This window comes from Crotalus tigris, unplaced genomic scaffold (assembly GCF_016545835.1).
Source record: "Crotalus tigris isolate CLP2741 ecotype Arizona unplaced genomic scaffold, ASM1654583v1 scf7180000019173.45859301935:6455823, whole genome shotgun sequence".
NCBI classification, from domain to species: Eukaryota; Metazoa; Chordata; class Lepidosauria; order Squamata; family Viperidae; genus Crotalus; species Crotalus tigris.
This window is the reverse complement of record NW_024097414.1, coordinates 4,440,497-4,465,767: the sequence shown is the minus strand read 5'-3', so window position 1 is coordinate 4,465,767 and position 25,271 is coordinate 4,440,497. Positions and strand designations below refer to the sequence as shown.

The following is a 25,271-nucleotide window of genomic DNA, read 5'->3' as shown; positions in this document are numbered from 1 at the left end:
GTGATCTCCATTTATAACCTTACCCAGGGGCTTCCAAAAAGTAAAATCAATGGGGGAAGCCACATTCATTTAATGACTGCTGCCAAAAACTTTGGTAAAATTGGGCACAACTCACTTTACGGCCAAATCACTTAATGGCAGAGGTTCCAGTCCCCAGTGTAGCCACAGTACGTTGAAGATCATCTGTAATACGGCACCAATTCCAACTTCTGATGACTGGCTAGCCATACAGCAAATGTTTCTCCTGCTTCTGGCTTGCCTGATCCCTGGACATTTATTATTTTTTTTTGCATCATTTATGCTTTATTTTTCTTCGTTATAGTATGTTGGCTCCTGTCCATTTTTTTCCACTTAAATCATTAACGAAACAACAAAAGCAGCAAGGAAATGCAGATACAAAATCCTAAAGTGAATCCAGACTTCTAATATTTCTTTTTGACTCCCTCAGAGTGTTAGGGAGAAAGGAAGGCAAGTCCCAGCCGAACTTCTAAAGCAGGGGTTCTCAACCTTGGCAACTTTAAGACTTGTGGACTTCAATTCCCACAAAAGCTGGCTGAGGAATTCTGAGAGTTGAAGTCCACAAGTCTTAAAGTTGCCAAGGTTGAGAACCCCTGTTCTAAAGGTTTAAGTTACCCTTGTTGGTTATTCACTTTCTTTGACCTCCCTGTTATTCAATAAGCCATGTCACCTGAAGGAAGAGCTGTAGATTTTTTTTTTAAAAAAAGCAGTTTTAAAATGCTTACTGCTTGCATAATCCAGACGTTATCCGTGTATAAGAAGCATGTTCTTCCTCCCACTAGCAAGCATAACTCAGATTCCAAGCTTCGTTTCATTTGCCAAAACTATTTTTGCATGCTTAATACTTATAGCTCACTGAAAGCTCTGGTTCAGGACAGCGCTGTACAAACACCCACAAGGACAAATGAAATTAAGAATTGCACCAGCCGAGGTCAAAGACACCAATGCTTGGGTCAAGTTTGAAATCCAAGCACTTCCCCAAGCTTGAGTTTCGTCCCTTCAGAATGGAAACTTGTGGCTTAACCAACAACGTGTTCTTGAACAAAACGTGACTGGAAAGAAGACAGTTCCTGTAAATCCAGACGGAGCATCCGGCCAGCCAAAACCAATTTTTTATTTATTTATTTATTTAAAAGTAAGTACTGTAAGGTTTAGACCAGATCAGTTCTTGAATGCAAGACAACCACTTACAAGAGTTCATTTAGGGACTGTTCAAAGTTACAACGGCACTGAAAAAAGTGACTTATGACCGTCTTCACACAACCATTGCAGCATCCACATGGTCACGTGATCAAAATTCAGAATGCTTGGCAACTGACTTGTATTTATGATGGTTGCAGCATCCCTGGGGGGGGGTCACTTAACAAACATCTCGCTTAGCAACAGAAATATCGGGCTCAGCTGTGGTTGTAAAGCTGAGGACTACCTTTATTTCCTATTTTGGTAATAGGATTCAATTTATTCTTATAAAATCAATCAATTTCTTCATGTAAAATTTATACCTTCCAATTCTACATGCATCTTTAGAAGAGCACTGAAGAGAGGATATTAATCCTCTTCCAATACATATGGATCCCAATCATGTTTTTTTAATGTTTTCAACCAGCAAAAACACATTTCAAGATAAACCAGTTGAAAAGTAAACTAATTTAGAAACATTGACATTAGACGAACTATGATTACATGAAATATATACTTGTTCCAAATTTTGGCAGATCACTTTTTTCACCCAGTGCTCTTTTTACGTAAAGATATTTGCATCTTCAAACATTAATGCTGACAGAGCGGACCCAGCAGCAGCAACTGGTTTACAGGAAAACTGTTTAGACAGTTGAGGATATTGCCAGATTTGAATGAACCTATTCTAGCATAATTTATACCCGCTTGTAATACAAACATTCAGGAAATGTTGCCTTTAGCATCTATTGTGACTGAACAGCCTTGGGAATTGCGAATCATTGCGTTAAACTGTCTTTAAAACAAAAAAGCAATTTCTGGCAACTGATTTATGTGGATTCAAAGATAATAGGTACAATTCCTTTAAACCGGAGGTAGTTGATGAAAATCAATAGGTAAAACAAGACCCTCAAGCAATTCAAATTAATGTGTGGCACATGACTGTCTTGGTGCTTCCTTACCTAATATCATAACCTGGAAAATAGAATTATTCTGAGAGTTAGAAAGAAAGAAAGAAAGAAAGAAAGAGAGAGAGAGAGAGAGAGAGAGAGAGAAAGAGTTTTTAACCAATTCTGTGTTTTAACTTAATTTGGTGCTTTTATATCTATGCTTCTAAACATTTGCATCTTTAACAAAACTCCACAGAATGTAAGGTAGCTAACAACAATGCATGCCATTATGAAGGAGGGTCTTTTTCTAACTAAAGCTGTATCAGCCTATGTAATGCACTTTTGTTCCTCAAATATGACAGCATTACTCTAAATCTGAATCTATACTCTGTTTGTATAGAGTAGATCTGTACTAACAAACACTGAGCTAACAAAAGAAAGTATAATATAAAATTTATCACGATAAATGGCTGTCTAACCATTGAAAAAGAAAGCAGATTGTATTCAGGACATCTAAAATGACAAAATAGACAATTTTCTAAAACCTATCATGATACATTTACTTGTTCTGAATTATCCTAGCAATATTTATCCCTTTTTTTGCTCACAATAGAATTGCATATTTAGGACCCTTAAGCATTTTAATACTGATAGAACTCTACCATATTATGGAATCCACCTCTGCCTCTGTATGCAGACAATGTGATGGTCCAAGTTGCAACAAATATATTTCTATTCCATGTGGCAATGTGAACTATAGAACTTAATGTATATTGCACAGCTAATATGGTAAAAAGATGGCGGCATTATAACACAACATCATGCAATAAAGCAGCCTTGTAGACTCTTAGTTGGAGTGTTTGTGTAAAGTCCATGCAGACACATAAAATAAACACCTAGACAGACATCCTGGAACAGCAGGGAAAATTGCAGACACTGGCATCCTAGAGGAATGAAAAGCAAAATGTACATATCATCCAGCAGTTTTTCAAAGCTCACTCTTAATAAGACACTTAGCAATCCCACCTACAAATCTGTTGGGCAATAACAGAAATCCTTGCACGGATGGGCTAATTAAGACACTAAGAGATGGAGAAAAAAATCCTGAAATACAACATAGTCCATTATTCTAAATCAACTTTCCCCAACCTGGTGCCTTCCAGGCATGTCAGAGCTCAAGCTTTCATAATTTCCGTGGGAGATCTCATGGTGACTGCAGACCACTAAAATACACAAGAGGGTAATCTAGAAAAAACTGTCTGAATTAAAAGGGCAGGGAGAAACTGATTAACATCTGAAGCAAGTCCACTGCAATTTAGGAAGGTGCAACCTGTACTTCCAACAACTCTCATGATTCTGTGGCCCCAATTTGTCAAAGTACAGGTAGTCCTTGACCTACCAGCACAATTGAGCCCAAAATTTATTTTGCTAAGGGAGAAAAGTGTTAAGTGAGCTTTGCCTCACTTTATGACTTTTCTTGCCACACTTGTTAAGGGAATGACTGCAGTTGTTAAATGAGTAACACGGTTGTTAAGTGAATCTGGTTTTCCCGTTGACTTGGCTTGTCAGGAGGTCACAAAAGGGGATCACATGACCCTGGGACACTGCAACCGTCATAAATAGGAACCAGCTGTCGATCATCCAAATGTAAATCACATGACCCTGGGGATGCTGAAACGGTTAAGTGTGAAAAATGGTCATCAGTCACTTTTTTCAGTGCCGTTGTTACTTCAAAAGACCACTAAATAAACAGTTGTAAGTCAAGGATTGCCTAGAATCAAAAGTGGTCCAGATCATACTTCCATCCTTCAATGTGAATTCATCTGAGACTTTTCATAGCCACCTTAAGTCATCTACAGTTTTAGTCTTTATTTTAGTATTAAATGTAGCCATCTTTTCCACCTCTCCCCTCAGTCCATCTTCTTTTTTCTTCCACTTCCTTCATCTGGGAATAGTTTACAAATATGTGTCGATTCAGTTAAAAACAAACTGTCCTAACCTTTTAATTAGAATTCTCCCTAAGAAATATTTTCAACTGCAAGTGAGCACATTTCAGCTTCCCTAGCCAGTTTTTGAAAGCTTCTGAGGGACAGGAGGGTAACTTTAATTTTTAATTTTCAGCGAGGAATTCAACAGATCGTGGACAGATTTTGTTTTCTTCCTAGCATTTTGGTATTAGAAAAGAAGAATACTGTTGGCTGCAATTCCGGTAGACTGAAAGCAGGGTAAAAGATTTAGCAACATCAAACAAAACATCTCGAGCTAAGCAACAAAGTGGCCTTCCAGATGTGCTGGATTTGCATCTCTCAATATCCCCCGCCAACATGATCCGAGTCCAAATGTCAGGAAATACGAGAAGTGAAATCCAACTCATCTGGACAGCACCCATTTGCAGAAGGTTACAATAGAGAAAAGAAAAGAGCTTTGCAGAATTTTTTTTTTCCCCTTCCTTGTAAAGTTGGAAGCTTCTTTTCATGAGGCTCCAAATTTATAAAGAACATTCTGAGTTATCAGTTAAATTGCCTTGACATATTGCAGACATATTTTACTGTATCTGGGAATTTCTTTCCTAGCTCCCAAATGATGGCTGTTGGTGTACAGTAATTTCATGAAATGAATTAGTTGCAATAATAATGAGTAGTTTTAATAAAGCTAATATACTATTTGCCTGTGTGCCGTTTGAGGATGATGAACATATTAATTAAAGAGAAAGCATAATACAAAAATATCATTATTCCTCTATTTGTTTGTTTTCCACCTTCTGCAATGGGTGCTCAAAGTGGCATATTTTCCCTCAAAACAACCATCTTGTTGGTTTTGACCTTAAAACCTTCTACGGCTGATGGTGGAACAGGGGTGGAAGTAGGGAGATCCAGATTCAACACGTTAACTTCTAGAATCTAGGCTGACTCTCACTCCTAGATGAAAAGGCTTTGAGAAAATTACCTCCAAACGAACATAAGCAGCACTCTGGCAATTTAGAAGAATGCTACAAATGTGCTTTTCCATGAACGACGAAGGAGCAAAATTTAACCTACATTCTATAATTGTTCTTGGCATATTTGACAGCAAATCATTAAGGGGTGATTGTGTCGCTTTACACATCCCTTTATATTTTTGGTGACAGGAGCTCTCCAAATTAATTTTTAGCTGTTAGGTAGCTAATAGTTAATCATTAGTTATTTGTAAATGTTATTTCTAGAGCTTGACATAAGTAACGAGAGGCACGCCTGATCCAGAGAGAATTTTGTGCAGCTGCAACGGAGGTGAGTATGCTTGGAGCCATGCACCACCACCACACCCTTTCCCCATTAGTTCAATTTCTTGAAGAATGGATCATTTTACTCACAAAGAGAGGCAGAAAGACGACTAAGAGATGCTTAAATGGCATTTATTTCATTTAGTAAACTCAGCAGATAGGATTCCAAAAGACACATTAAATATGTACGATAGGATTTGGGCTCTTTCCACGAACCCTTTGGAAACGGGAAACCTCACTTTTAAAAGCAGAGTGCTTTCATAGACAGAAAAGAGGGCTGTAATTTGAGAAACAAGGCCCAATAAATAGTTTTCTACCTGAAATTAGTTCCACCGTTCCTCGGTGTCTTCCAGAAACAAGAGATTTCTTTGAGCTATAAATTGGATGGCCCAAGGGATTTATATCTCTTGTACGCAAGCTTGCCTTTGACACAAGCCAGTGCAAGTTTTAGCCTTTCACATGATTAAATGTTGCTGAATGAAAAGTAACCCCAAACCATATACTGCGTTAGAATTTAGCATGTTCTTGCCCAGAAAAATCTCATCTAGCCATCAACCTAGGGGCTATCTCTTTTATCATTCTTCTGTGTGTCAACTTTCATTCTCTTGTCAGACTTAGAATACAAAAACCAAATTAGGTATTTAGAACGTTGCGTTATTATTTTCATTTTTACCTTGCTTTTTGCCAGAGCTAATTCTATCTTTGGAAGTTACTCTCTGACTAGGAAATGTTTTTATTATTCAGGAAATTAAACAGAAATCTTGTACTGGATAAATAGGGCAATGTTACTCTCTGACTAGGAAATGTTTTTATTATTCAGGAAATTAAACAGAAATCTTGTTATCGGATAAATAGGGCAATGTATAGTCTAAATCATTTAGACATATTTATTTCGAAGTGTTCCATGCTCTGACGTAGCCTATTTCCACAGTTCTCTAAATCAGAAGAAAAACAATGTTTTTTTTTTCAAAAGGGCAACGATTTAATAGTTACCATATTAGTAATAAAAATCTGATTAGGATTCCAGCCTAAATATCAGTTTAAAGGGTACAGAGAAGAGTAGATAAATACAATCTAAGGATGTATGCAGAGCAGTCAGTAAGCTACCTAAAAATTTTCTACTTCGAAGTTATTGTCTGGAGACAGATCATACTGAAGAAAGTCTACCCACGTGGTCACTAAAACCTGACACTTGATGGCACATAATCATATGTTAAATGATTTACTGGAGCAAAGAGCCCAGTAAAGTTAAGCTGATCTATTCCGCAGAATTTGTTTCCAGCTGTAACAAAATAAAACAACAGAAGCAAAGGGATATCACGCAGGCCGCATTTTTGAAAAGACAGAGCCTGTCATCATGATTTCTGAAAATCACCAGAAAAAAATAATAATAAACTGGGCCACTTAATTTCAGTGTCAGAGATCACTAGTCAACACTGATGTAAATTAAACAGAAGATGTCAGTAAGGTAAAGGTTTCCCTGACTTTAGGGCATGGTGCTCATCTCCGCTTCTTAGTGGAGGGAGCCAGTGTTGCCTCAAGACAATTGCCATGGTTAGGTAGTCAATATGGCTATTATGCTGTTATCTTCCCACCAAAGTGGTAGCTATTAATCTACTTGCATTTGCATGTTTCCCAACTGCTAGGTGGTGGACAGGAGCTGGGGCAAGTAACAGGAGCTCACCTGTCACATGGAGCTTGGGGTCTCAAACCCGAGCTGTCAGCTCTCTAACTAGCTTGGCGTCTTTAACCACTGAGCTATCGTGCCCCCTCAGATGCCAGTATGCTGGGCACAATCTCTTCCATCTTCTTTTTAACATACAAGCTCCAATGAGCTTAATTTCAAAGTCTGGCCCATTATAGTGGGAAGCTTCCATTATAGTCAATTTATGTGAGGCTGGAGAAAACCTGCCTTTGCATTAATAAACAGAGTGATTTCTTATACTTCACATTTTCCAACTATGTTTTTCTCGCTATTACATGATAGTGCATCACCATACTTCTGCAGCTAATTAAACCCACCATCCAAGATGAGCTTTTAAAATTAATTTCACCCGCCCAATCATCTCAGATCAATGGTTTGTTTTGTTCGCCAGGCTGTATTTAGCTGTGCTCTTCTGCTAATGCAATAAATATTGCTGCTGTATTGAATTTCCTTTTCCATGTTATTCTCAAATCTACATCAAGGGCATGAATAGAAGTTGACTTAATGAATTTTTTTTTAAAGAGAGCAAAACATGGAATTAAATCCACAGAAATACTTGGAGAAAAGGAGGAATCAACTTTAATTTGCCCAATGCAAATTAACTGAAATACAAAATGGCATTTGGACACATGTTACATATCCACATAACAAATTTTCACATTAGTCACCTGACCGAGACAATACTCAATGGAGGCAGTCTTTCAAAACACTTCAACCACATCTGGAGACTTGCAAACAGAAATACAAGCAACATTCAAACCATTCAGAAACAAACCACTTTGGCTTCGAACAATCAAATCATCTGATTGTTAACACACATAATGGTTTGCTATTGAAGGGTAACAGGTTTGCACTCAATGGTAGCAAATTATTGCAGTTAAACCTATTATACAGTAGCCTCCAAAATTTCATGTAACAGTGCATATAAAGATATGACAATCTGAATGCTTGCAAAAAAAAATGGAGCAGAGAGCTTTAACCGAAGTCAGGTGTTAGAAAGTTGATATGTTCAAAATTAACTGAATATTGTTGCAAGCTAGAAACATAATGCTAAATAAACGTCACAATTATTTCAAAAGGATTACATACCAGGTCCCCGCCTACCTGTATAGCCATATTTATATAATAAAAATTAATTTTCATGGAGTGCTAGCAAGTTAAAAACACTACTAGTTTAATTATTATCTAAGATTTCATAATTTCCAAATCATTTATCAGAGCTTATACAGAAAGAAAAGTAGGGCTTAGGATAGCCATCTTTTACTAAACAAAAAAGACAATGCATACTGAAATTCATAAACTAATGATCTGAGGCAGTCTGGTAGCTTTCTACATTTCTACCAGTTGTATCAACCCAAAAAAGGTTAGATAATCTGTAAAATTCTTAACTCCCTTGTTATTGTTGTCAACTCTCAAGCGTCATTTCTGTTATAATGTGAATTTGGCCAAGCCCCTTTTTTATGACAATACATCTTAGCTATATGCACAATATCTGATGCATGATTTCACACATGCACAAATACTGACAAGTTTTATTATCATAAGTGTGTTAGCCTCTAATGTGCATAAAATTGTTTTCTGACAAATATTACTTTTATTTTGGGAAAGAAGTCTATATTTTACTTTACAAGCTGTTTCTATCATGGACAAGTTCAAATTAGCCCAAGACTAGTTAGTCCATGAGTCATGAAAGGGCAGAGTTTGAAGACCCCTGAGCTAGAAACTGGGACCCCTTGAGTTCTAGTTTCACCTCTCTCTCAACCCTAAGAAGCTGACAATGGCAAACCACTTCCAAAAAACCTTGCCAGAAAAATTACCAGGACTCTTCCAGGCAGCCACCCGGAATCAACCTTGACTGGACTAGATGACCTCCAAGGTCCCTTCCAACTTTACTACTATTACTATAAGTCACCACTTACTCGCACACAGAGAGACCAAGCAATATCATGGTTAGGTTGAGAAGTCTCCAGTTTAGAAGCTTCAATCCTAAATTTGCTATTCAGCATTAGAGAAATTGCTACTTTAATAGTATCTTCTTCCTTTACAAAAAGCAACAGTTAGCAACAGAATTGCTACTAAGTAGGGATATTGGAAATAATTACAGGAAATGAATAAAAATACTATTATAATGCTAAGTAATGACAGACTTAAATTAAAGAAATATTTATGGCATATATGGCAATATTTTCAGCAATTATATGTTTATAAGAAAAGAAGAGGAAAGCATCAAACTGGCATGAGAATATAATGATTTCTGTACAATTTTAAATGTTTCATTCCTTTTGCATCCTTTAACTTCTGAAAAAAGACATTTAAATAATTAAATTAATGATGATCAGGAAGACAGAATATCAATGGTAGTTCAATAATCAAGACTTCCATTTAAAAACACAACAGTTAATTTGTAGTTGAATGAGAGCAATATGGCAAAAAAATGCAATTAATCATTGCCAGGTGCTGAACATTGGGCCCATCATTTACCCTGGTAAATGGAAGTATTAATTTTTTTGAGAGAAGTGAAAAAACTCAAGCAGAATCCACACAAACGTAAAAAAGAAAGTTGATTTCTGAATTACATTTGGCAAGCAAAAGTCACTGGGATGCTGAATTACAATTCATGTGGCTTACTGAAAGAATTGTGTCAAGCTTTTGCTAGTAATTCTCAATGGAATTAGCAAATATTCCTAGTAGTATCTGAATTTCATTCAATAAAAGGGGGGGGGAATAGACAGGAAATTAAATATTGTCTAGATTCCCAAGGTCAGTTCACACACTTTACTTCCATAGAAAAGTGTGTCATTTTACAAAGTTCAGGCCAGGAAACACCTGTCCTATGTGTATTTCACTTACATTAGTTCTATAACATACACCAGTTCTATAACATAAATCAATGTAATTAACCTCCTGTTACAAAAGAGGGAGAGGGAGGGAGGGAGAGGGAGGGGGTGGCGGCACTGAAGGACAAAAGCTATCCTGCAAAATCATGGCTAACACGCAGACTAAAAGTTTCCACGCTCAGCTTTCTGAACAGGTATATTTGACAGGTTTCTTAGTAAAGAGGTCCAGTTACATCTATTACAATAAATATTCCACATGAAAAAAAAATCAAGGGCAGTTTTAGAACCATGAACACATTCTCCAAGAGAATGATTACTGAGGTTCCTTACTATCCCTTTTTGAAAGCACTTAAATTCCTTCTGACGTTTGAAGGAATCCTCAATGGAAAAATCCTCAGATACTATCTAAGTGCACTTTAAGAATCCCCTTAAAGGTTTTTAATACAGACTACGTAGGGCACCTCTCCAAGAAGTCTTGAACAAAATCTATCCTTCCCGTCAAGCCTCATAAAGTCTGTTTGGCCAGGCCAATTTTTGAAAACATAGACTATCTATGTTCCCATGTGAAATTTATTCTGTCAAATATTAACAGCACTGCTTTAACAGAAAAAACCAGTTATGTATAATATATTCCTCCGAAATAGTTTTAAACAAGGTGCGTCCAGAAAAAATCCAATTATTCAACAACCTAAAGAAAAAATAACCATCAAATCCTTAATGAGGGTTATAGATTTGAAAATCTCCATCTCCTACGAGCTGCAGGAGGGAAGGATTCTGCCTTCTTTAGAAGATCCCCTAAATTCCAACCAGCAAGAGGGGAAAAAAAGCCCACAACCAACCAGCTTTCACCAATTCCACTGCAATGCCGAAACAATCAGAACTCAAATGTCTGCGGGGCATTTTTGCCAAGACAGCAAAGCGAGAAATGAAAAGAGGGGACAGGATTTCTCCAACCCACCAAATTGGGGAGATGCCAGGAAGGATTCTACCCCCACCCACCCCCAATCTTCCCAGGAAAAGGAAAACTAAAAGGGAGAGACACTCAATCCACAACAGCAGGAACTGTTTCAGTACTGTTAGCCATGGTGTTGTTGGTCATCCTGTTTGAATGTCAAGGCCCAAATAAGGCCTTCCTTTACCTGGCCAGCATAGCCCTTTGAAAGGTGAGTCCCACCTGTCCTCAGCCCCCCCCCCAAGGAAAGGAGAAAGGAGGACCACCAGCAGTACAACTGTAACCTTCTCCTCTTCCTCCAGGGCCCAGAAGACCTGCCTCTCCATCCAAACAAGGCTGGAGGGGAAGGAAAAGGAGGAAAGAAGAGAAAGAGAAGGAGAGGAAGAAGAAAGCGGGCAAGGAGAAAGAAAAAAGAGGAAAGAAGAGAGGAAGAAAAAGGAGGAAAGTAGAGGTGGAAGGAGCAGGAAAGGAAGAAATGGGAGAAGGAAAGAAGAGGGGAAGAAAAGAAAGAAGAGAGGAAGGAGGAGCAAAGGAAAAGAAAAGGAAGATGAGAGGAAGGAGGAGAGGAAGAGAGGACGGAGAAAAAGAGGGGGAGGAGGAACAGAGAAAAAGAAGAAAAAGGAAGAAGAGAGGGAGGAGAGGAAGAGGGGAAGGAGAAAGAAAAAAGAGGGGACGGAGGAACAGAGGGAAAGAAGAAAAAAGGAGGAAGAAAGAGGGGAAGGAGAAAGAAAGAAGAGGGGAAGGAGAAGCAGAGGAAAAGAAGAAAAAGGAGGGAAGGAGGAGGAGAGGAAGAAAGAGGGGAAGGAAAGAAGGGGAAGAAGGGGGAGAAAAGCCTCGCTGCTCCAGAATCCGCCCGCACGCCACATGCGCGGGACTACAACTCCCATCACCCCAGCCCGCCCTCCAGACAGAGGCGAGGCCACCGCCTGGGGCCGGGGATGATGGGCGGCGGGGCCCTTAGCAGAGCCACCCCAGCAGAGGCGCCGGCTCCCCCTGCTCGGCCCAGCAGGACGGCGCCGGCCGTTGTCGCCCGAGGGCGGGGGGGGGGGGGCGGCGGCGGCAGGCGGCGCCCCGGCGTCTCTACCTGTGAGGCGGATTTTGATGCTGGAGCCGGCCCTGCGGGTGCCCGCGTTCGACATCGCTCCCCGCAGACGGACCCACGCGCAGGGCGGGAGGCCGGATCAGCCGCCGGCCACGGCCGACCCCATCCGCGCTTCCGTCGTCGTCTGGCAGGCCCGACCTGCCTCGCTCGATCCCGGCCGGCCTCTCCCCTTCCTTCCGTCCGTCCTTCCGTCCTTCCCTTCTTCTTCAGAAAAGAGCCGGATTCCCTTTTTTAAAAAAAAATACAAGAATTGTCATCCTCGCTACGGAGCGAAGCCGCCTCCGGTTCGCCTCAGACGGAGAAGCAGCAGCAGCGGCGGCGGCGGAGGCGGCGCCGCCTCACGGAGCTCGACGCCCGCCCCGCCGGACGCGAACGGCGACTGCGCGGGCTCGCGCCGCCCCTCCCAGCCAACCGCCCGCCTTCGCGGCAGGCCCGGCGCCGCCCACTTTTTTTTTTTTTCCCCTCTGTGGGTGGTGCGCGCGCGCGCGCCCGCTCTTGCTCAGGAGAAGGCGCGTCCCCGCGGCCATCTTGGGGAGGTCCACCTATATAATAAAGCTTCGCCCGCGAGCGAGCGAAGAGAGATAGGAAGGAAGGGGGCGGAGTCGCGCGTCCCTCTTGGGGGCGTGGCGGAGTGCCCGGCCTAGACTTAGAGGACTCCGGACTTGAAACTACCAATCCCGTCAGCCCCCGGGAAAGATGAGCCAATCACGGGCGGATTCTCTCTGGAGGGTCACAGGTGGCCCACACCTGAGGAGGAGATGCCTGGGACCAGCCTCCTAGTCCAGGATGATGGGAGGTGTGGTCCGTGGCATCTGGAAAGCAGGATTTGATGGAAGGAAACAAATAAAGAGTTCCATCAGGAGAGAGCCAGGGCAGGGAGAAAAATTGCCTTAATTCAGTGTTTTCCAACCTTGACAATTTTAAGGCATGTGGACTTCAACTCCCAGAATTCCACAGCCAGCATTGCTGGCTGTGGAATTCTGGGAGTTGAAGTCCACATGCCTTAAAATTGTCAAGGTTGAGAAACACTGCAATTACTGAGATTGCAAGAAGGATTCAGGCACTACTTTTGTTTTTAATATCTATAGGTGCAGTTAAGAGGGCTTCTAAGTCTGGAAAGCATCTTTTTCAAATCTGAGGGCTGAATATGGTCAATTTTCTTTTTTTTTTAAGCTGAGGATGTGAGATGTGCTCCTTTTTTTCCACCCCGCATTTCCAACCCAGTTGATTCAGAAGCTGGGCTGTCGGCTTGGTTAACTGTGGCTTGTAAAATAAATCAAAACTGGCTGGGTTTCCCTCTTCCTTCTCGCCCTCCTGGTTGTGTTTGCACAAGCTAAGTCACCCACCATATTTGCTCAATATATGAACAAGGTGCTGATTCACTGTGGAGTTCTGCAAGTTGAAGTCATGGTTCTTCAAACTTGGCCCTTTTATGATTGTGCAGCTCCCAGAATTCCTCAGCCAGCGTGCCCGGCTGAGCAATTCTGGGAGTTGAAATCCACAAGTCATTAAAGGGCCAAGTTTGGAGACCCCTGATATAACACATGGATACTTCTACAAGGCCAGCTGAAGAAGTCTCCTCTAGAGCTTATTGTTTTCACAGCAAGAAGAAAGAAAAGAGACAGTTTCTACAAAGCAGGATAGTGATTTATTATGACAAACAAATAAGACGTGTTAAACCCCTTTTTTTACCCCTCCCTCTTAGTGCTCACCCAAAAAGAGCTACCATCACCATATGTGAAGGCATGTAACAAGCTAAGCTCTTTCAGAAGTTGAAAAAGTCCTGCTGTTCGGCCACAAAAGGCAGCGTTTTCTTCTCTTCATTTTCAGGCTTTATGTCTTCAACTTCCTAACATCGATGGGAGGAAGAGAAGACAATATTTTCCTTGCAGACTTTTCAGATCTGTTGCTTTAACTCATATGCCCCCTTCCCCAAAATTCAAAATATTAACATTTGACGAAAGTTTGACACCCCTGTCATAGGGCATAGTTCCTCCATTATGCAAATAACACTTTGCTTAACTATGGTTTGAATAAACAACGGAGGCCAAGTGCATCTAATAGGCCCACGGTGTCAGTTCTTTGCAAATAGGTTGCAAATGCTTTATGACAGTTCACAGTTCAAAACAGTTCTCAGAGCAGTTTTGAAATTTCAGTAAATGGAGTTAGCCAGAGATTGCTCCCAATGGGGTTAAAAACCTGCTCGGAAGCTGGCAGCTTCCTAATGTTCGTTGGGTGGAGAAGGAATTATCCAGGTGATACAATGCTGTTAGTTCTCCTTTAAAGCTACATTTTTCAAACAGGAACATGGGGATTTGACACCAGCGTCCACTTACCTCTCCAGAAAAATATTTCTCAATGAGGGCTAGGGCAGCACGATAGATCAAGTTGTTCTCATGAGTCTGGAGAGCTTCGATCTTCTCCACACCTTCCAGCTCCTCAACCAGAAGGCCCAATTTTTCTGTCTCACCCAGCTTTTCAGCTGTCTGGTATAGAAAGAGAAAACATAAGTAGCAATAGCAATAGCGCTTAGATTTATATACTACTTCATGGTGCTTTTACAGCCCTCTCTAAGCAGTTTCGCCTTCCTTAGCCTTACCCGGAAGAAGTTGCCGAGACTGTCCAAGACCACAAGGATGGTGTTACTATCCTTGATGGACAACAGATTGAGCAAAGGCTTCAGGACCCCGGCCCGGATCATCGCCACCACTTGCTGCACCGTGCCGCCCGTCGTGAAATTGGCCACAGCCCAAACACCTTCTTTTTGAGCTTTGTAGTCTCCCTAAAGGCGCCAAAGGAGTACAGAACCTTAAGAAATAGATGAACTTGGCTCCTACAGGTAATACTCAACTGACAACCGGTGACTTAGGCACTGTTCAAAGTTGTAACAGACCCCAAAAAAGAGGACTTACGACTTGGATCTGAAGTTCAGATGGCTCCCCTATTTTCCCCTCCCCCCCCATGGTCACATGACCAGAGTTTGGGTGCTTGGCAACCCAGCTTCAAATGGCCATTTGCAGCATCCTGTATCCCAGGTTGTTTTACAACGGTTTTGTCAAAAAAAAAATGGCACTTGCTTCCGGTTTCAGCAAAACTGTGCCATAGGAAACAATGGGTTTGCTTAACGGCCACCACAAAAAGGTCACAAAATGGGTCGGTCACGTGACCCACCTATTTTACAACCATTACAACGTATGACCATAATGGGCAGGTTCCGTTACAGCCGTGACCTGACCTGTATCACAGTTATACACCTAACACGTTCACAAAAGCGCTCTGTTTGAGGCTGGTAGTTTCTTGGCAAATCTCTTTGACGGTGTTAAAATTCATTATCCAAAACCCCCAACTTTTAATACTTTTGGTGAAGCCGTTAGTGATTTAATTCTAGCTTCAGTTCTCATTATGTGCAGTCGCCCTAAACTGGAAAGAACTGCAATGAGCATCACGTATCCTGCTTCGAACACCTGCAAAAGGAGGCAATTTCCCCAAATTAATAACTAGAAACTTAGATTTTTGTCTCGTATTAAAAAAAAGCAAAATCCCAGGAAATGCACTATGTACATCCATATTAGATATTTCATTTTATCCAGACCAAATGGGGCACCTGTTAGTTGGCCTACGTCAATCTCTAACCATGACAAAGACCTTAAGTTGCAGGTTGGTTTGTGCATATATGCATATTCTGATCTGTGTACATGCATTGTTCACATACTTACAGGTAGTAAGTATATGAATAATGATTCAGCCCAAAATGTCTCTTGCTAAAGAGCGACATTTGTTAAGAGAGTTTTGCCCCATTTTACGGCTTTTCCTGCCACGACTGTTAAGTAAATCAGTGCAGTTGTTAAGTTAGCAACCAGGTTATTAAGTGAATCTGAATTCCCTTTGATTTTGCTTGTCAGAAGGTCACAAAAGAGGATCCCCCTCTTTTGTGACCCCCCCCCAGACACTGCAACCGTCATAAGTACATGCCAGTTGCCAAGCCTTTGAATTTTGATCACATGACCAAGGGGATGCTGCAAGGCTTGCAAGTTTGAAAAACTGTCATAGGTCACTATTTTCAGTACCGTCGTAACTTTGAAAAATCACTGAATCAACTGTTGCAAGTCGAGGACTATCTGCATTCTGATCTGTGTGCATGAATTGCACCTATATTTACAATCCACTTCCAATCCCAATGGTTCAAAACTCTACCTTGGCCAGCAACTCCACCAGAGGAGGGAGGAGCCCACAGGTGATAAGTTGTTGGATTTGGCTGCAGGGGCCAGCCGCAATGTTGCTCAAAGCCCATGCTGCCTCCTTCTGGACCGATGACTTGGGATGACGCAAGAGCTGCGGCAGGACGGACAGGATGCCCGCATCGATGGCCATCTGGGTCTGTTCGTCTGTCCCGGTGACCACGTTGCCTATAGCACGTAGAGCTGGGGTCTACAAAGATGTCCACAAAGAGAAAGACAAGACCATCACGGAGGTCCGCCACTAACGTTCCCACAAACGGAGTGTTTGGATAGATCAGGGGTCTTCAAACTTGGCCACTTTAAGACTTGTGGACTTCAACTCCCAGAATTCCTCAGGAGAATTCCACCAGGAGAAGGAGAAGACAACCACGGAGGTCCATCACTAATGTTCCCACAAATACTGTAGAATGTTTGATCTTCACGGGGGCAAATCCCTCCCTAGCCTAGCAATGCCTTCCCTTCAAGAAATCATTCTTGCTTACTAGAATGATGTGGCCTATAGAAGGGGTCCCCCAGCTTTTGGGCACCAGGGACCGGTTCCGTGGAGAGAGGTTTTTCCGTGGACCTGAAGGTGCGTGGTTTTGTGTGCTGCCTGCATCCCAAGGATGGGGCTTTGCTTGTTTGTGTGGACCGGTTGCTGGTGTGCCGCAGCCCGCTACTGATCCACGGACCAGGGGTTGGGGACCCCCTGGCCTATACTACATGGAAAAGACCACGACCACAGAGGTCCATCACTAATGTTCCCACAAAATGTTTGGATAGGTGATATTCACTGTGGGTGATCCCTCCCTAGCCTGGCAATGCCTTCCCTTCAACAAAATAAATAAAAAATCACTCTTCCTTACCAGAATGGGAAGTTCGGTGCTGTACAGGAGCTCTACCAGCCGAGAGAGGACCCCGGTCTCCACCACTAGCTGGATGCGATTGTTGGAGCCATCGGTCAAGTAGGACATCGCCCAACAAGTATCAGAGATAATGTCCTTGTCCTTATGTTGGAGGAGACAAGTGAGGGCGGGAAGCACCTGCCGCACAGCATCCAGGGGAGGGTGTGGGTTTTTGTTTCTGCAGAGATTGGACAGGGTCCAGGTGATGTTCCTCAGGAAGCCCACCTAAGAAAGAAGAGGGACGGTTTCTGGAATTGGGTATGTCTAGTTTAATGAAGAGAAGGACGAGGGGGGACATGATAACAGAGTTCCGTATCTCAGGGGCTGCCCCAAAGATGAGGGAGTCAAGCTATTCTCCAAAGCGCTGAAGGCAGGACAAGAAGCAACAGATGGAAACTGATCAAGGAGAAAAGCAACCTGGAACTAAGGAGAAATTTCCTGACAGTGAGAACAATTAACCAGTGGAACAACCTGCCTCCAGAGGCGGCGAATGCTCCAACACTGGAAGTTTTTAAGAAGAGACTGGACACCCATTTGTCCGAAATGGTATAGGGTTTCCTGCCTGAGCAGGGGGTTGGACTAGATGACCTCCAAGGTCCCTTCCAACTTTATTATTATTGTTATTATTATTATTATTAGGATGCTCATTGGTTGAAAGCAAGCAAGCAATCAAAAGAGAGAGAGAGAGAGAGAGAGAGAGAGAGAGAGAGAGAGAGAGAGAGAGTGAGAGAGAGAGAGAGAGAGAGAGAGAGACATGGGAACACATTTCCAGATTCCAGAGGATAAAACAGGAACCAAGAGAGCCAGCGAGCGATTACAACCCTTCCTGAACTTACAATAATTTGTTTCCAGGTTTCAACAGCCCCGGAAAAAGGTGCCTGGTCCTCGCAGTTACAACTGTTGCAGCATCCCCACAATCACAAATTCAGGCACTGGAAACTGGCATGTGTTTACACCAGTTGCAGCGTCCCAGGGTTAGGTGGTCGCCATTGGTGACCTTTTCCCAGCCAGTGACCGTCTGACAAGCCAAGTCAGATTCACTTAACCACCGCAGATCAACAGAACCAACTAACCCGACGGAACAGACTTTCTACATACCGGGGTCGAAGGCATCACCAGGGACAGGATTGGTGGAATCACACCAAAGCTGATCAAAGTATCCCGGCAGATCGGTCCATCTCCTAATGAAATAGTCACGGGAAGGAGAATTGTAGTTTCAAAACAAAAACAAAAAAAAGCAACGACAGGAAAGTCCTTGACTTACAACCGTTCAGTCTGTAACCTCAGAACAAGCCAGCTCTACCAACTTACCGGCAATATTGCCCAGGGCCCACACCGATTGCTCACAGATATGGCTGTGTGGCGAAGACAACAGAACCACCAAGCCCTGGATGCCATTGGCGTCGACCACAGCTTTGGTTTGCTTTGAGCTTCCTGAAGCAATGTTGGTGAGCGCCCAGGCAGCCTCAAACTGCAAATTGGGAGTATCGTGATAATACAAGAACTCCACCAGTTTAGGAATGATTCCAGATTCAATGACTTGATTGATTGGTGGATTCTTCTGCTTGGACAGCATCTTCCTGTTGGGAGAGAAGCCAGGTCAACCTTCAGGTGGCCTCGTCCTGCTGGGAGGACCACATCCCAACAGTGGCATTTCTCAAGGGACCTCTAGAATAACGGAGGCACCTTCAACATCTGAAGGTCCTTCAGAAGCAATTTGACTAAGCATGCCCGTCTGTGATGGGATTCCCAACCGGCAGGATGATTCTTAGAGACCGGAGAACATGGGGATTGACAGCAACCACTGCTTGGGTCACCTTCCAGGTTGGATCACTCTATCGGGATTGTTTCAACCATCTTTGGATGCAGTTCATGGTCCTGCAGCCATGTGCTACCTGTTGAGCTTTCTCTAGAAAGCTAGTGACCTCCATTAACAAACATTGGCTGGGGCCAGCTTGATCTCCTGTTCTTCTCCGATGGCCGAGAGCCAACCAAGTTAGTTAAGTAACCAACGGCAACCGAGACGGATTGATGGGGGACACCAAAAGCAAGTTACGGCTTTAGCATACCTGACTGCCTGGGCCGCCTTGAGCTGAAGAAAAAGGTCGTCTGAATTGATCAGCTCAACTACATCTATCAAAGAGACCTGAGTAACCTGTAGCAGGAAGCAAAATGATTGTCAGACCCCTCCACCACAAAGAAGCAAAAGGATTGTCAGAACACCACCACAAAGAGGTCATCAGGATGCTCCTGGCCACACCAGGTATCCAAGAACTTCATCTTCTGCTCAATACATGCTTTACACCTATTCACACTAATCCCCAAACAAGCCACATCATATAGTGGGCCACATGAACAAAGCATGGCAGAGTCCTCAGATCTTGTGAATCATCCCCCCCCACTCCAAAACTCTCCCATTCAGTGGTTCTGAACAGCCCTACTGGTGTACACAGATACTGAAGACGGGCTGATAAAACCAGGCTCCTTCCAGATGTGCAAGAATTCCAAACCCAGAATTCACAACTCATAGGAGTGAAATTCTGAACCTTACAATCCTGATCGGTTTAGACAGCATGGGTCGGAAAGGGCCCCTATAGAAAAAGGAGATTTGTCCCTAGATGCAATGCAGGCAGCCTTTGACTTACAACGGTTCATTTAGTGACCGTTCAGAGTTACGACTGAAACGTGTGACTTACGACCGTTTTTCACACTTACGACCTTTGCGGCATCCTTGGGGTCATGTGATCAAAATCCAGAGGCTTGGCAACTGGCATGTACTTATGACGGTTGCCGTGTCCCGGAGTCACGTGATTCCCTTTGGCGACCTTCTGACCAGCAAAGTCCGTGGGGAAGCCGGATTCACTTAACAAGTGTTATTAATTTAACAACTGCAGTGATTCCCTTAATGCCCATGGCAACAAAGGTCATGCAATGGGGCAAAAAACAAATGTTCCACTTAGCAACATAAATGATGGGCTCAGTGATGGCCGAAAGTCAAGGGCTGCTCGAACAAACCCAGAATTCACAGCCCATTTGAGTGACGTTCTGAACGTAGCAATCCAGAGAGATTTAGTCAGGATGGGATTTGTCCCTAGATGCAATATATTCTCGGGCTAAGATTCCACAGAGGGAGGTAAAACTTAACTTTTACTACGGAGCATTCCTTCGTATCGTGCTACCACCCCCCCTACCCATACCGACCACGTTCTTCTCGTCTTTCTCGGGAGACAGGCTGGCTTCCGCCAAAAAGCAGATGTTCCTTCGCTTCAAAATCTGTTCGTCTTTCCTCGCTTTGCGAAGCTCAACTTTCACCTCAATTTTTCGCCTCCGGATTTCCTACCAAGGAAGAGAGTCAGGCATTATGGATTTTAAAAACAGCCACACGATTGGAAGTGCAGAGAAGAAGAATAATTTGGGATGGTCAGGATTCAAGATCAAACGTCTTTGAGCAAAACCAATTCTAACCTGCTACTTGTCAAACTTCAGAGGAGGATAACCAACAGTGGCTATGTCTTCATCTAGAGAATAGAATAGAATAGAATAGAATAGAATAGAATAGAATAGAATAGAATAGAATAGAATACTGGAAGGGACCTTGGAGGCCTTCTAGTCCAGCCCCCTGCTCAAGCAGGAGAACCCATACCTTCTCAGACAATTTTGTGTTTATGTCTAGTTGGTTGATGGCCTGAGGACACTCCTGCCGCCTTGTTACCCTCCTAGCTTTTTGAACTTTGTTCCTTGATATTCAGCTGGATGGTTTAACTTGTTTTTAATTCTATTTTTAATCCCAAAGGTGTTTTTTTTTCCAAAAAGGCAACACGACTTTCTTGGGCTTTTTCTTTGAAAACCATTTAGCTTCTCATCCAAGAAGAACTGAAGAAGCTTCTTGGATGAGAAGAAAAACATTTTCAAGTGGGAAACCCCCCTGCCCCCAATAAAGTCCAGTTGCTTTTTTGGAAAAGCACCTTTGGGATGTCCTTGAATGATGGATAATCTCCATAGACATTCTATTTTTAACGTGTGCTTTTATTCACGTATTTGTGTGGTTTTATTACGCTGTTTATAAACTACCCACGATCACTTAGGTAACATAGGCATAGCCATAATTTACTAAATAAATGTCCATTGACTTTCTGTTTTATTTTACAAAATTGTGCATTTCTAAAAGTGGCCAAAGAAAGCTGGAGAATGAATAGGGTCTCCTGAATAGAAACACCCTTCTCTACACCACAGTGGATCAGAGCCTGCGTGAATACAGCCCCAGGTTGCAAGTCCCTCCTCCGATACCAGGCGTGTAAATTTTGCACTTTGACCCCTTCTGTTCCTGAGGAACCACTGGGTTTCACACGTACGTACTGCAAAATTTTTGCCTTTGTTTTTGAATTTCCTCATACGTCCATCGTGCTCATTTGTGGTAGGCATGATCCACGTTCTGCGGTCCAGACAGGTTTGGCCAGGTGTGTCTCTCCTTATACCTAAGTGAACAGAAGGAGTGTTAGCTCAGGAGCCCAACTCCACCAGCCACTACTCAACCTTAACCAAAGGGCCAGAAAACCTCTATTTCCTATAATGTGTTTTGCTTGCCCCAATATGGTTCTCCTAATGGATTTGGTAGCATTTCTAATCCACCCCAAATTCACGGTTTTAATGAGAGAGGAAAAGAGTGTTTCTTTTTTGCTTTGCAAGCTGCAGCCATTTAGTTTTGGGATGAGGCCACGGTGCTTTGGTCAAGTCAGAGAAGAGAGATTTTAAAAGGCAGGGCAGTTCGGTTTCAAACTAGGCTGAACTCATAGCACTTTGGACAACATAATTTCTAGCCCATGAAGGGCTGCAGAAATTACTTTAAAACAGGCTCAGGTGTTGTACTAACATTTAAACAAGTCAGTTACAAACCCACCAGTTCTACTGGCAATAGACACTTAAGTTTTCTTAATTTCTCACCTTGAGCAGGCGAGGTTTTTTCCTCTAACATACTTGGTGAATCCAGGGCACCTCATTATTGAGTAGTCTACTCTAAAGCTCCATGCAATCCCTTATGAGTTAATTCAACATCCAAGAATCAATTTGGTCTAGTAATTAAAACACCAGGCTAGAAAATGGGAGACCAGGAGTTCTAATCCTATCTTGCCATGAAAGCCAGCTGCTTGATTTGGGGCCAATCTCTCTCTCCCAGCCCAACCCACCTCACAGGGTTATTGTTAGGAAAAGAGGAAGGAGCCATATTAGGTATGTTTGCCACCTCGAGTTCTTTTTAAAAATACAGGTGGGATAGAAATAAAACAATAACATAACCCAGGTTAAGCATGCAGTTTAAGCACAGCCATTAAGAACCACTGAGTAAAAACACCTCAGAATTATATACAGTCCTTAGGTTTAAGGTGTAAGCAAACCTTCCCTTCATTTAATTATTTATTGTGTAATATCTGCATTAGCAAAACACAGAATAAATAACGTGTCTTGGGCATAAAATTGAATATATTTATAAGCTTCCTTCCGTGCCTCTGTTCCTAGTCCACAATAAATTAAAAAGCACGCAAAAAACCCCAACCAAATTACACCCTGGCTACTCACGTTATTCCTTGTACAAGCCGTTTTTACAGCTGCAGCCGCCCTGAAACATACTTAAATTTCCCGGGAAATGGGTCAATCACCCACTCTCGTCTTTTGATTGGTTCACACCTCCAAGAAGCTCCGCCCCTTTTCAGGGTTTGTTCTTAACAAGCCGCCGGGAAAACAACTGCGGGCGAGTGGGTTCCCACTGCGCCTGCGCAGGACAGGTATTTTTTTATTATTTTTGCACGTGTGAATTGTTGCTTATCAAGCAACAATAATGATGGGCGATAGTTCAAAATTGCAGAGCAGCGTTGATTGGCATATTCACCTGGAAGAAATCCCCTTTGAATGCAATAGGATTACTTCAGAGTAGACCCCTAAAGGTTTGGATCCCCTTACGTTCAATGGGGTTTACTCGTAAGTTCAAGACTTCAGTTTTGCTTTTTCATTCTTTCCGATGGACCCACTTTCTGAATTGACTTTAAAAGAGAATATTTATAGCTCAGGGTTGAAACGAGGGGTCCTTGATATCCTCTGGGCTGTTTTCTTGCATTTTGTGACCCAACTAGGATACATCATCAGTGCTAGAACGTGATGATGTTACCTAATTTGGTCACGAAACATCTGCAAGAAAACAACCCAGCTCGGAGAGGACTAAGGACCCCACAGTTCTCCTCCACTCCATAAAACCCCACTCCTTTCTAGCACTTTCTAGTATGGGTAATGAAATGTCAGCAAGGAAACAGCCAATCTCAGAGAGCACCAAGGACCCCTAAATTCACTTTTATTTATCTTCCAGCACAATTGATTAAATCCTTCCTCCAAAGAGCAGCCCAATGGATTCGGGTTCAAATAACGTGTCCTGGGTCACAACTGATTTGAGGAATCACTATTTCCATGCAAACCTTGAAAACTGGCTGAACTGGTGAAACCAGGATCTGGTTCACCATGAGTTAGCAAGGGAACATGTGCTAGTAAACATGGTTTTAACCAAGTCTCTGGCCTAATGAATTCCAAGGAGGGCGTTGTGGACCTACAAGATGCCACCTTGGAAATAATTTCAGAAGAGCAATTTTGAAGAAGAAAGAAACTATCCTTTTTCAGACCACCATCTGCTTTTCTGCCAATTATAACAACACACCGTTGCCCAGGCAATTCCAGACTTTCTTGGCATGGGTTAACCATCTCTCAAAATAGATGTTTGGACAAGTGCTTTGTCCTTCTTTGGACCAAATTTCAGCTTGCTCTGGAGCTAGAAACCCAGCGGGAATACTATGACTGGGTAGCAACAGCTGGGAATGACCTTGCCCCATCAAAATAGAAGCCTCTGCCTTCCTTGGCATTTGTCTAGGGGCTAAGAAAGCACCTGCCAAGGAGAAGAGCCCAGCTAACCTTTCGTTCAGAGGGAAGAGGAAGAATGGTGGAGGGCATGGCTTTTTGGGGAGAAGGGAGGGAAGGAGGGAGAGGACGGGAAAGGAAAGGAAAGAAAGAAAAAGAAAAGAGGAAGGAAAGATGATGGGAAAGAAAAGAAAGAATGGAACAGGAAAGGAAGAAGATGGAAAAGGAAGGAAGGAAAAAAGGAAGTGATGGAAAAGAAACAAGAAAAGAAAAAAAAGAGAAGGAAAGCCAAGCAAAGGAGGAAGGAAGGAAGATGAAAAAGGGAAAGGGAAGGAAAAGAGGAAGGAAGGAAGATGATAGAGAAGGAAGGAAGGAGTAACCCAACCCTATTTCACCCTGTTTGTCACATGCTCCTCCTAACCTCCCCAGAGCTAGTTCAGAATAACAACATCACACCACAAAACAAATATTAACTGTTCTCACATGCTAAATAAATATGAACTCTCCGCACTTTGGAAAAGTATTTAGGTGGGCGTGGAAGAGTTTGTGCCTTAGTTCCTTTTAACACTGACTGACCACAGGTCTCTGTTTTCAGCCATTCCTCCACCTGAGCTTTTCTTTCCCATAAATTATCCTCTCTGGTTGCACTCATTCATCTGGGGTCAGCCCCATGGAGTTCAAGGAAATTGACTTTTGAGTAGAACTGCATAAGCCACCGTTTCTCCCCCTGGGTAACCCCAAGGTGTGTGGACTTCAACTCCCAGAATTCCTCAGCTAGAATTACAGTACTCAAAAATAGATCTTACAATCCCACTCTTATTGCTGGAAAGTTGTGTTTGGGGGCTTGTTTTGTTTTTTTATTACTGTTACCACCTGCTTGTTAGTAATTAAAAGAGAATTTTTGGGACAGGTCCATGCCGAAGAAAGAAGTAGTATTTCTGAATAAATCTGCCTGAGGCTTCAATCATGATCAAGGTACCTACAAGTCATGTCAAATCATTGGTTTTCGGTTGCGTTGTAGGAGAGCCAGGCAATTCCCAGCTGAGTTTGACAAAAACAAAACAAAACAAAACAACTGCTCATGCCTTTGGCATTAAAGGTATTCCTGGATTCCACCAAGTTGGGCTAGCTAGGCCACGGGGGAAATGGGCTGCATGGGAAGCATGCTTTACATTGAAGTAACAACTGAAGGGGTGCCTTGAGAAGAGAAATCTGCAAGGCAGGAGAGTCTATTTCAGACTTCCCCAGTCCCTTGAGTGGCAAAGAGAAGCCTTCAAGATGCCCTAGAAGGAGATGGACGGGGAGGAAAAACTCGCAAG

General features: G+C 42.7%; 2 protein-coding genes across 7 annotated transcripts in view; both read right to left on the bottom strand.

The window, feature by feature from the left end:
- SMURF1 (SMAD specific E3 ubiquitin protein ligase 1) overlaps nucleotides 1-12,345 on the bottom strand; it is a 38,573-nt gene extending 26,228 nt beyond the window's left edge. For 2 of the 3 annotated variants that reach the window (XM_039360327.1, XM_039360328.1), the window contains exon 1: nucleotides 11,922-12,344. In XM_039360327.1, coding sequence (XP_039216261.1) covers nucleotides 11,922-11,976 — 55 coding nt within the window. In that variant the 5' untranslated portion in view covers nucleotides 11,977-12,344. Of the gene's footprint in view, nucleotides 1-11,921 lie in introns of all 3 variants that reach the window. The other variant, XM_039360329.1, reaches the window with a different exon arrangement.
- A 1,238-nt stretch (nucleotides 12,346-13,583) lies between these two features.
- KPNA7 (karyopherin subunit alpha 7) lies at nucleotides 13,584-24,117 on the bottom strand. 4 transcript variants are annotated; one of them, XM_039360585.1, is made up of 11 exons: nucleotides 23,756-24,117; nucleotides 21,418-21,536; nucleotides 20,263-20,397; nucleotides 19,131-19,216; nucleotides 18,373-18,641; nucleotides 18,160-18,242; nucleotides 17,023-17,286; nucleotides 16,134-16,367; nucleotides 14,539-14,721; nucleotides 14,276-14,425; nucleotides 13,584-13,788 (listed from the first exon to the last, which is right to left on the bottom strand). In XM_039360585.1, the coding sequence occupies exons 1-11, from the start codon at nucleotides 23,955-23,957 to the stop codon at nucleotides 13,705-13,707; spliced, it is 1,809 nt and encodes a 602-aa protein (XP_039216519.1). In that variant the 5' UTR covers nucleotides 23,958-24,117; the 3' UTR covers nucleotides 13,584-13,704. The 4 variants fall into 4 exon arrangements, with proteins under 4 accessions (XP_039216519.1, XP_039216520.1, XP_039216521.1 ...); XM_039360586.1 differs by lacking the exon at nucleotides 23,756-24,117 and adding an exon at nucleotides 22,633-23,707; XM_039360587.1 differs by lacking the exon at nucleotides 23,756-24,117 and having other exon boundaries at nucleotides 21,418-21,653.
- Between the last annotated feature and the right edge of the window lie 1,154 nt (nucleotides 24,118-25,271).

Excerpts from the sequence above, each read along its gene's own strand:
- KPNA7 (XM_039360585.1), bottom strand. The coding sequence starts at position 23,957 with ATGCCAAGGAAGGCAGAGGCTTCTATTTTGATGGGGCAAGGTCATTCC. Across the intron at positions 21,537-23,755 it reads CTGGAATTGCCTGGGCAACG|GTATAAGGAGAGACACACCT; the intron begins GTGTGTTGTTAT and ends CTGTTCACTTAG. Across the intron at positions 17,287-18,159 it reads TGGTGATGCCTTCGACCCCG|GTGGGCTTCCTGAGGAACAT; the intron begins GTATGTAGAAAG and ends CTTCTTTCTTAG.